Here is a 10,640-nt window from a genome sequence, read left to right as displayed (position 1 = left end):
CTTCTTTGGAGATGGGGGTTTTCGCTGCACCAATTCAAAGGATTAAAGTTATGAAAGAGCACCCACAATTGCTCAGGGTGAGCACCCCCTGGCTGTCGGCACACACGAGAGGCTCTGCACTACAGTTTTGTCCATAAGATCGGGTGATATAGTAGCAGAATCAGGCCACTCAGCCCAACACGTCTGCTCCGCCATTCAATCACTTCTCCCCATAACCCCTGATCCCCTTATTAATCAAGAACCCATCTATCTCTGTCTTAAAGACACTCAGTGAATTGGCCTCCACTGCCTTCTGCGGCAAAGACTTCCACAGATTCCCCCCCCCTCTGGCTGAAGAAATTCCTCCCCATCTCTGTTTTAAAGGATCGTCCCTTTAGTCTGAGATTGTGTCCTCTGCTTCTAGTTTTTCCTACAAGTGGAAACATCCTCTCCACGTCCACTCTATCCAGGCCTCGCAGTATCCTGTAAGGAGCGTTCCGCACCTTTGGGGCGGCGCGATGCCCGACTGATTTGCGCCCTTTTGGGCGCCAGCCGGCGGTCATTGCGCTGTTTCCGGAGAATTTCGCCCCTTGTCTTTAAAATCCACCCCACCTGTGGAACATTAGGATTCGTAGAGTGCTGAAAGGGCCATTCGGCCCATCAAGTGCACCGTCTCTCCCCCCGCCCCCCCCCCAACCCACCTTGGTCTGCTCCTCCAACCTATCCCCATAACCCACGCAGTCAGGGGGAGCAGTGCAGACTCCACACAGTCAGTGGCCCGAGGTCGGAATCGAACCCTGGTCCCTGTCGCTGTGAAGCTTCTAAAGCTGCTCCAGCCGCAGTGCCCGACGCCGCTGCAACTAACTTTATGTTCCCCACACAGGGAAAGGGTCCATTCACATCCCGGAGACCATCCTGCAAAACGTCCAAAGCTCACAACTGCCAACCTCCCCGTTTTTGAGAAAAGACACTCATTAAAACTTCAACACAGCCACCGGCTTGAGAAACAGTCTGGTGTTTATTGCTGGTACAACTTAGTTCACTGACAATCAGCTCAGAGAGACTGAGTGTGCAGGGTCTGGAGCAAGCGAGGATGAGAGCGTCCAGATTAGGAAACAACGTGGACAGCAGCGTTACCCGTTAGTCAGATTGCGGGAGGCGGGGTAGTAAACTGGGGTGACTGATTCACCAAGTAGAAAGATATGAAACGTTTCTGTTCAAACACGCCCATGTCGCGAGTGCAATTTCAATGCAAGTGGAGAAAAATAAAACCTAATAAAGTCCATGCAGGCTGGTCCAATCGGAGCCACAGTTCCCGAACTGTATCCAAATTTTGTCACGGACAATTCATACTGTCAGCTGCTGGAGGCTGCACCCCTCACCGAATCCCACGAGAGGCCTCCATTGATCAATCTGTTCGTGGATACGTCGGGAAACATTCATGTATTCCTTCCAGCGGTTTGCGCAGAAGGTGAACGCTCTGGAGGTCAGGCCCACGATTGGTCCCACCTCCCACAGCCCCAGGGGTGCCTCGTGCTGCTCAGGAAGAAAGCCCAGCCTCCAGAGGACGTCAAACCAACCTCGACTCTCTGCTGCACAGCGAGTCCACCTCATTTCAGTGCTTCCCCAACGAGGGACGATGAGGCACCCGTGTACAGGAAAAACTGCTCCGCAAACCAGTGACAATGTGAAAAAGAATTGGGGGGGGGGGGGGCGATCCCAGCTCCTCCCTTGACCCATCAGTATTAGTGCGTTTGTTCTCAGATTCAATGTCCACATCAGTGGTGTGTTTGTTCGAGGCTGACTCCCAGTGTCTGGTAGACTTCCTTCAGGATTAACAGTGCGGTGTCCTCCGATTCCCTAGAGAAAGCAGACAAGAGGTTTAACTCCGGCTCGCAGGGAATGGCAACAAGTCAAAGTGAAGGCGCGTCTAATTGTTGAGCGAGACAGAGCAAAACAAACACGGCAGCAGAGGCTCGCTGGGGCCACCTGCCAACTCCCTGGTCCTGCCGTCACTGCGTCAACTTGTCGCCAGGAGAATCAGCTGAGGAGGCATTTTAGGGTGGAAGGGCTGTCGGTGCTGACGCTGCTGTGCGAGAATCATGGGTTTGAGCCGGGGGGGAGATGGATAGTGTATACAGGAGGTGGAGGGAAGTGGGGCTGGTCAAGGTGAGGGATTTGTATTTGGAGGAAGGGTTCGCCAGTCTGGAGGAGCTAAGGGAGAGGGTAGAGGGATTCCGAGGGGGAGTGAGTTCAGGTATCTACAGGTTCGGGACTTTGCACAAAAGGTCTGGACGGGGCTCCCTAGATTGCCGGGATACACCCTGCTGGAGCGACTGCTGCTTCCGGATGTGGAGGGGGAGGGAAGAATTGGGGATATATATAAGTGGCTGGGGGAGCAGGGAGGCGAGCGGGTGGTGAAGATCAAGGAGAAATGGGAAGCGGAGTTGGGAGGGGAGATCAATTGGGGAGTATGGAGTGAGGCGCTGCGCAGGGTAAACGGGACCTCCTCTTGTGCAAGGATGAGCCTGATACAGTTTAAGGTGGTGCACAGGGTGCGTATGTCTCGGGCGAGAATGAGTGGGTTCTTTCAGGGGGTAGCAGATGAGTGTGAGAGGTGTGGGCGGGGGCCAGCAAATCACGCGCACATGTTTTGGGATTGTGAAAAATTGGGACAAATTCTGGCCGCGAGTGTTCGCGGTCTTAGCCAGGATAGTGGAGGAGGGAGTGGACCTGGACCCTTTGGTGATGATATTTGGGGTTTCAGAGAAGCCGGAGCTCATGGAGAGGAGGAAGGCCGATGTCGTGGCCTTCGCCTCTCTGATTGCACGGCGGTGAATTTTGCCGGAGTGGCGGTCGGCATCGCCACCAGGGGGAGCAGCCTGGTCGGGTGACCTGTACGACTTCCTGCGGTTAGAGAAGGTAAAGTATGAGTTAAGGGGCTCAGCAAGGGGGGGTTTGAGGAAAGGTAGGGGATGTTTGTGACCGAGTTTGAGGAGCTGTTCGTCACCGGGCGGGGGGGGGGGGTGAAAAAGGGGAAAAATTTGTACACTGTATAGTTGATTGTTGGGGAGCATGTTTCACGGGGTGTTTATTTGTTGTAACCTGTTTTGATGCATGTTTGTAATAAAATACATTTAAAAAGAAACTTGTCGCCAGAAACCCGGCTTAAGTCGACAACAACATGCACCTCGCAGCACCTTCCGACGCAGAAATGTGGAGCCCAAGGCAATTGTCAGAAGTTGACACCAGATCAAATTGGACGGCCGTGCAACAGGTCAGTGAGCATTTCATAGAATTTATAGTGCAGAAGGAGGCCATTCGGCCCATCGAGTCTGCACCGGCACTTGGAAAGAGCACCCTACCCAAGGTCCACACTCCCACCCTATCCCCATAACCCAGTAACCCCACCGAACATTAAGGGCAATTTTGAACACTAAGGGCAATTTATCATGGCCAATCCACCTAACCTGCACATCTTTGGACTGTGGGAGGAAACCGGAGCACCCGGAGGAAACCCACGCACACACGGGGAGGATGTGCAGACTCCGCACAGATAGTGCCCCAAGCCGGAATTGAACCTGGGACCTTGGAGCTGTGAAGCAATTGTGCTATCCACAATGCTGCCGTGCTGCCCACGGTGGTGGGGAGGTGACAAAAATTACAAACCTTGATCGAGGGAGAGGGTCAAAAACGCTAACGGGGGCAGGCAGCCAGAGGAGAGGTTCCTACAGAACGTGGGTCTGAGAGAGCTGTAGCTACAGCACCAATAACAGCCCATGTGGGGGGGATGGGAGCATGGACGTGAGTCCATATAAATATCATCCGCTGCATTTGCATTTTCTCTCCACTTTATCAACCAGAACAGCGTAATCCAGGAGAAAGTCTTGGGACAGTTTCTCAGGGAAGAACACATTTCCCTGAACACAATGATGTTCCATTGCACTCACTCCCTCTGACAACCTTTTAACACTGCCCACAGGGACGTGGTGGCTGAGATTGCCAAACCTCTCGCCTGGCTCCACGTTTTGATAGCGACTCCGGGTCACCCAATGCCACAGTCTCCAAACTCCACCAAATTAACCGTCAGACCCAACTCTTGCCCCCGCCCCCTCCCAGCGCGTTGCTCCCTTACCAGTAGCAGAGGTGGCTCTGCAGGGCAAAGAGATACTCGTTGAAACTCTCGATGGGCTTCTCCTGCAGCACGTAATCGATGCGACGGCCACCGTTTAACCTTCCAATCTTAATCTCTTCCTCTTCCTCCTCTTCCTCCACCAGGGAGAAGCTACTGTCCGACTCCAGAACAGCTACAAGGAAAAACTAATGGGTTAAACATCAACTCGTCTTTACACAGTGCCGTTCATGTCCCGAAACAGCCCACGGTGCAAGTCCCCAGCAACAGTCGAAGCATGAAACCAAACCCCCCCCCCCCAGGGGGGGATAACGAGGCAGGCTGGTGGGGAAGTGGTGGGATGACGTTCCGGGACTTGGGAATGAGGCTTCTCAAGGAACAGCCAGCATTGGTGAAGCAATCATCATTGGGAATGAGTAACATAGCGGCCACAATTGAAGGAGCTCAGTTATCTCCGAGGGTTGTGGGGGCAGGAGGAGGTCACAGAGGGGAGGGCCCAAGGGCCATGGAGGGATTTGAGAACAAGGATGGTCATTGGAGAACCTGGCCCAGCAGCCAGTGAAGGTCAGTGATCCTGGGGGGGGCGAGCGGGATCCAGTGTAGCTCTGACCACAGGGGGTGAGGGGGATCCAGTGTAGCTCAGTGACCACAGGGGGCGAGCGGGATCCAGTGTAGCTCAGTGACCACAGGGGGTGAGGGGGATCCAGTGAAGGCCAGTGATCCTGGGGGGGGGGCGAGCGGGAATCAGTGAAGGTCAGTGATCCTGGGGGGCGAGCGGGATCCAGTGTAGGCCAGTGATCACAGGGGGTGAGGGGGATCCAGTGAAGGTCAGTGATCCTGGGGGGGGGGCGAGCGGGATTCAGTGTAGGCCAGTGATCACGGGGTGAGGGGGATCCAGTGTAGGTCAGTGATCTTGGGGGGGGCGAGCGGGATCCAGTGTAGCTCAGTGACCCTGGGGGGCAAGCGGGATCCAGTGTAGGTCAGTGATCACAGGGGGCGAGCAGGATCCAGTGAAGGTCAGTGATCCTGGGGGGGTAAGCGGCATCCAGTGTAGCTCAGTGACCATTGGGGGTGAGGGAGATCCAGTGAAGGCCAGTGATCCTGGGGGGGGCACGAGCGGGATCCAGTATAGCTCAGTGACCCCGTGGGGGGGCGACCGGGATCCAGTGAAGGTCAGTGATCCTGGGGGGGGGCACGAGCGGGATCCAGTGTAGCTCAGTGATCCTGGGGGGGCACGAGCAGGATCCAGTGTAGCTCAGTGACTCTGGGTGGAGGGGCAAGCGGGACCCAGTGAAGGTCAGTGATCCGGGGGGGGGGCAAGCGGGATCCAGTGTAGCTCAGTGACCACTCGGGGTGAGGGGGATCAAGTGAAGGTCAGTGATGCTGGGGGGGTGAGCGGGATCCAGTGTAGCTCAGTGATCCTGGGGGGGGCAAGCGGGATCCAGTGTAGCTCAGTGACCCTGGGGGGGGCGAGCAGGATCCAGTGTAGCTCAGTGACCACAGGGGGTGAGGGGGATCCAGTGAAGGTCAGTTATCACAGTGGGTGAGGGGGATCCAGTGATGGTCAGTGATCCTGGGGTGGTGCGAGCGGGAATCAGTGAAGGTCAGTGATCCTGGGGGGGGGCGAGGGGGATCCAGTGTAGGCCAGTGTTCACAGGGGGTGAGGGGGATCCAGTGTAGGTCAGTGATCACAGGGGGTGAGGGGGATCCAGTGAAGGTCAGTGATCCTGGGGGGGGGGGCGAGCGGGATCCAGTGAAGGTCAGTGATCCTGGGGTGGGGCGAGCGGGAATCAGTGGAGGTCAGTGATCCTGGGGGGGCGAGCGGGATCCAGTGTAGGCCAGTGATCACAGGGGGCGAGCGGGATCCAGTGTAGGCCAGTGATCACAGGGGGTGTCCGGGATCCAGTGTAGGTCAGCGATCACAGGGGGTGTCAGGGATCCAGTGTAGGTCAGTGATCACAGGGGGTGTCCGGGATCCAGTGTAGGTCAGTGATCAAAGGGGGTGTCCGGGATCCAGTGTAGGTCAGTGATCACAGGGGGTGAGGGGGATCCAGTGTACGTCAGTGATCACAGGGGGCGAGGGTGATCCAGTGTAGCTCAGTGATCACAGGGGGCGAGGGGAATCCAGTGTAGCTCAGTGATCACAGGGGGTGTCCGGGATCCAGTGTAGCTCAGTGATCACAGGGGGCGTGGGGGATTCAAATGTAGCTCAGTGATCACAGGGGGTGTCCGGGATCCAGTGTAGGTCAGTGATCACAGGGGGTGTCCGGGATCCAGTGTAGCTCAGTGATCACAGGGGGCGAGGGGGATCCAGTGTAGCTCAGTGATCACAGGGGGTGTCCGGGATCCAGTGTAGGTCAGTGATCACAGGGGGTGTCCGGGATCCAGTGTAGCTCAGTGATCACAGGGGGCGAGGGGGATCCAGTGTAGGTCAGTGATCACAGGGGGTGTCCGGGATCCAGTGTAGGTCCGTGATCACAGGGGGTGTCCAGGATCCAGTGTAGGTCAATGATCACAGGGGGTCTCCGGGATCCAGTGTAGGTCAGTGATCACAGGAGGTGTCCGGGATCCAGTGTAGGTCCGTGAGCATAGGGGGTGTCCGGGATCCAGTGTAGGTCAGTGATCACAGGGGGCGAGGGGGATCCAGTGTAGCTCAGTGATCACAGGGGGTGTCCGGGATCCAGTGTAGGTCAGTGATCACAGGGGGTGTCCGGGATCCAGTGTAGGTCCGTGATCACAGGGGGTGTCCGGGATCCAGTGTAGGTCAGTGATCACAGGGGCTGTCCGGGATCCAGTGTAGCTCAGTGATCACAGGGGGTGTCCGGGATCCAGTGTAGGCCAGTGATCACAGGGGGTGTCCGGGATCCAGTGTAGATCAGTGATCACAGGGGGTGTCCGGGATCCAGTGTAGGTCCGTGATCACAGGGGGTGTCCAGGATCCAGTGTAGGTCAGTGAGCATAGGGGTGTCCGGGATCCAGTGTAGCTCAGTGATCACAGGGGGCGAGGGGGATCCAGTGTAGCTCAGTGATCACAGGGGGTGTCCGGGATCCAGTGTAGGTCAGTGATCACAGGGGGTGTCCGGGATCCAGTGTAGGTCCGTGATCACAGGGGGTGACCGGGATCCAGTGTAGGTCAGTGAGCATAGGGGGTGTCCGGGGTCCAGTGTAGGTCCGTGATCACAGGGGGTGTCCGGGATCCAGTGTAGGTCAGTGATCACAGGGGGTGTCCGGGATCCAGTGTAAGTCAGTGATCACAGGGGGCAAGGGGGATCCAGTGTAGCTAAGTGATCACAGGGGGTGTCCGAGATCCAGTGTAGGTCAGTGATCGCAGGGGGTGAGGGGAATCCAGTGTAGGTCAGTGATCACAGGGGGTGTCCGGGATCCAGTGTAGGTCCGTGATCACAGGGGGTGTCCAGGATCCAGTGTAGGTCAATGATCACAGGGGGTCTCCGGGATCCAGTGTAGGTCAGTGATCACAGGAGGTGTCCGGGATCCAGTGTAGGTCAGTGAGCACAGGGGGTGTCCGGGATCCAGTGTAGGTCAGTGATCACAGGGGGCGAGGGGGATCCAGTGTAGCTCAGTGATCACAGGGGGTGTCCGGGATCCAGTGTAGGTCAGTGATCACAGGGGGTGTCCGGGATCCAGTGTAGGTCCGTGATCACAGGGGGTGTCCGGGATCCAGTGTAGGTCAGTGATCACAGGGGCTGTCCGGGATCCAGTGTAGCTCAGTGATCACAGGGGGTGTCCGGGATCCAGTGTAGGCCAGTGATCACAGGGGGTGTCCGGGATCCAGTGTAGATCAGTGATCACAGGGGGTGTCCGGGATCCAGTGTAGGTCCGTGATCACAGGGGGTGTCCAGGATCCAGTGTAGGTCAGTGAGCATAGGGGTGTCCGGGATCCAGTGTAGCTCAGTGATCACAGGGGGCGAGGGGGATCCAGTGTAGCTCAGTGATCACAGGGGGTGTCCGGGATCCAGTGTAGGTCAGTGATCACAGGGGGTGTCCGGGATCCAGTGTAGGTCCGTGATCACAGGGGGTGACCGGGATCCAGTGTAGGTCAGTGAGCATAGGGGGTGTCCGGGGTCCAGTGTAGGTCCGTGATCACAGGGGGTGTCCGGGATCCAGTGTAGGTCAGTGATCACAGGGGGTGTCCGGGATCCAGTGTAGGTCAGTGATCACAGGGGGTGTCCGGGATCCAGTGTAGGTCAGTGATCACAGGGGGTGTCCGGGATCCAGTGTAGGTCAGTGATCACAGGGGGTGTCCGGGATCCAGTGTAGGTCAGTGATCACAGGGGGTGAGGGGGATCCAGTGTACGTCAGTGATCACAGGGGGTGTCCGGGATCCAGTGTAGCTCAGTGATCACAGGGGGTGTCGGGGATCCAGTGTAGGTCAGTGATCACAGGGGGTGTCTGGGATCCAGTGTAGGTCAGTGATCACAGGGGGTGTCCGGGATCCAGTGTAGCTCAGTGATCACAGGGGGTGTCCGGGATCCAGTGTAGCTCAGTGATCACAGGGGGTGAGGGGAATCCAGTGTAACTCAGTGATCACAGGGGGTGAGGGGAATCCAGTGTAACTCAGTGATCACAGGGGGTGTCCGGGATCCAGTGTAGCTCAGTGATCACAGGGGGTGTCCGGGATCCAGTGTAACTCAGTGATCACAGGGGGTGTCCGGGATCGTGGTGGACATCAATCAGAATGTGTGGATGGGGGAAGTAATGGAATGGGTGAGGACTCCCGTAGCTGATGAGCTCGGACAGCAGGGAAGTTCAGAAATGTTACTGGAGTGGACAGAGGCAATCTTTGCGGAGGTCGGCTACGAGGTGGCAAGCTCAGTGCCAGCTGTACCGGGTCAGAGAAGCAGCACTCCAGAGCTGGCACTGGTGCCATTTATCCACGGTCCTTTGCTGTCGATCCTTGGAGCCTGTCAGGCCCACGGGACGGTGCCAGGGCAGGTGGGTGGGGGAGCAGGGAATCGCATTGTCCAGGGAACAGCGACACTGTCTCCGTTCCAGTCCTGGCCATGTGGTGTTCCCAAAGCAAACCCATGCAGCAGGATACAGTGAGAGCTCCCTGCCCCTCAAACAGGCGCCACTGACCAGGCTGCACTCCCTTGGGTACTGGAACAACACACGGCCCCGGGCTGCGACACTGCTGCTGCACAGTATCGTCAACCCAGCCCAATTAACACACACACACACCGGCCCTCCCGAGGAGCTGGCAAAGAATGAGCAGAGACACCGCCAGACAAGAGAGGGGAGTTCTAATCCTTCTCCCACACCGAAAATAGGAGGAAGAGGCTTTTTGGGCCCTCGGGCCCTGCTCCGCCATTCAGTGTGATCGTGGCTGATCATCAACAGCCTAATCCCGCCTCCCCCATATCCTTTAATCCCCCTCATGCCAAGTGCTGTATCTGGAACACGTGCAATGTTTTGGCCTCAACTGCTTCCTGTGGGAGTGAATTTCACAGGCTCACCACTCTCTGGGTGAAGAAATGTCTCCCCCTCTCCGTCCTAAATGGTCTCCCCCGTCTCCTCAGACTGTGACCCCTGTCTCTGGACCCCCCCCCACCATCGGGAACATCCTTCCTGCATCTACCCTGTCCAGTCCTGTGAGAATTTTATAGGTTTCTATGACAGCCCCCCCCCTCATTCTTCTGAACCCCAGCGCGTACAATCCTAACCGACTCAATCTCGCCTCGCACGTCAGTCCCCGCTGTGCCGGAACATTCCGTTACCCTGAACGTGGAGCCGCGGGTTCAGGACGCGATGGGAGTGAGGGGCGGTGACGCTGGGGGGGGTGAGTGAGGGTGCAGCGGTGCTGGGGGGGGTGAGTGAGGGTGCGGCGGTGGGGGGGGGGTGAGTGAGGGTGCGGCGGTGGGGGGGGGTGAGTGAGGGTGCGGTGGGGGGGGGGGTGAGTGAGGGTGTGGCGGTGCTGGGGGGGGTGAGTGAGGGTGCAGCGGTGCTGGGGGCGGGGGGGGGGTTAGGAGCAGAGGGGGTCCGCCTCACCTTGCTTGTCCTTGACCGACGGCTCACTGCCTTGGGGCCCCATGGCGCTCGGGTCCGGCAGTAGCTGTGGCGTGGGCGACCGGGTAAACGACTGCCAGGCATTCCTCAGGGAGCAGAACAAACCATTCTTTAAATCGGAACCCATCCGCGTCAGACTGTCCTTCAGTTCTGTTTGAATAGAAAGAAAGAAAGTAAGTGGGGAAGGGATCTCGACTCGTGTTCGTTTCCAGAGACGAAGGATAAATCTGCATTTCCGATCCAGTGTTTCGCGAACTAACGGGTTTTTCAGCTCAGGGTTTGACAGACACCCATTCTCTCGTCAAAGGGGCATTTAATTCCTTCGCAGCACTGCCCACTCTCGAGTGTTGGGCCTCGATGGAATGGGTTGAGAACAGGGCTCCTGGCCATTGATGTCATTCACAACGACCCGCGGACACGTCCTCCTCTTTGCTCAGACAACACGGAGCCGAGATGGCCACAGGGCCCCCCCCCGGCAGAGAGGAACCTTCAATGGTATTTGGCT

At 57.4% G+C, this 10,640-nt stretch overlaps 1 protein-coding gene across 1 annotated transcript in view; it reads right to left on the bottom strand.

The window, feature by feature from the left end:
- Positions 1-978: 978 nt before the first annotated feature.
- LOC140396836 (triacylglycerol hydrolase DDHD2-like) overlaps positions 979-10,640 on the bottom strand; it is a 37,881-nt gene continuing 28,219 nt past the window's right edge. The window contains exons 4-6 of the mRNA XM_072485593.1: positions 10,118-10,285; positions 4,115-4,286; positions 979-1,839 (exon numbers count right to left, since the gene is read on the bottom strand). Coding sequence (XP_072341694.1) covers positions 1,758-1,839; positions 4,115-4,286; positions 10,118-10,285 — 422 coding nt within the window. The 3' untranslated portion in view covers positions 979-1,757. The remainder of the gene's footprint in view (positions 1,840-4,114; positions 4,287-10,117; positions 10,286-10,640) is intronic.

This window comes from Scyliorhinus torazame, chromosome 20, assembly GCF_047496885.1.
Source record: "Scyliorhinus torazame isolate Kashiwa2021f chromosome 20, sScyTor2.1, whole genome shotgun sequence".
Classification (NCBI taxonomy): Eukaryota; Metazoa; Chordata; class Chondrichthyes; order Carcharhiniformes; family Scyliorhinidae; genus Scyliorhinus; species Scyliorhinus torazame.
The sequence above is the reverse complement of the archived record's forward strand: the minus strand, read 5'-3'. Positions and strand labels throughout refer to the sequence as shown.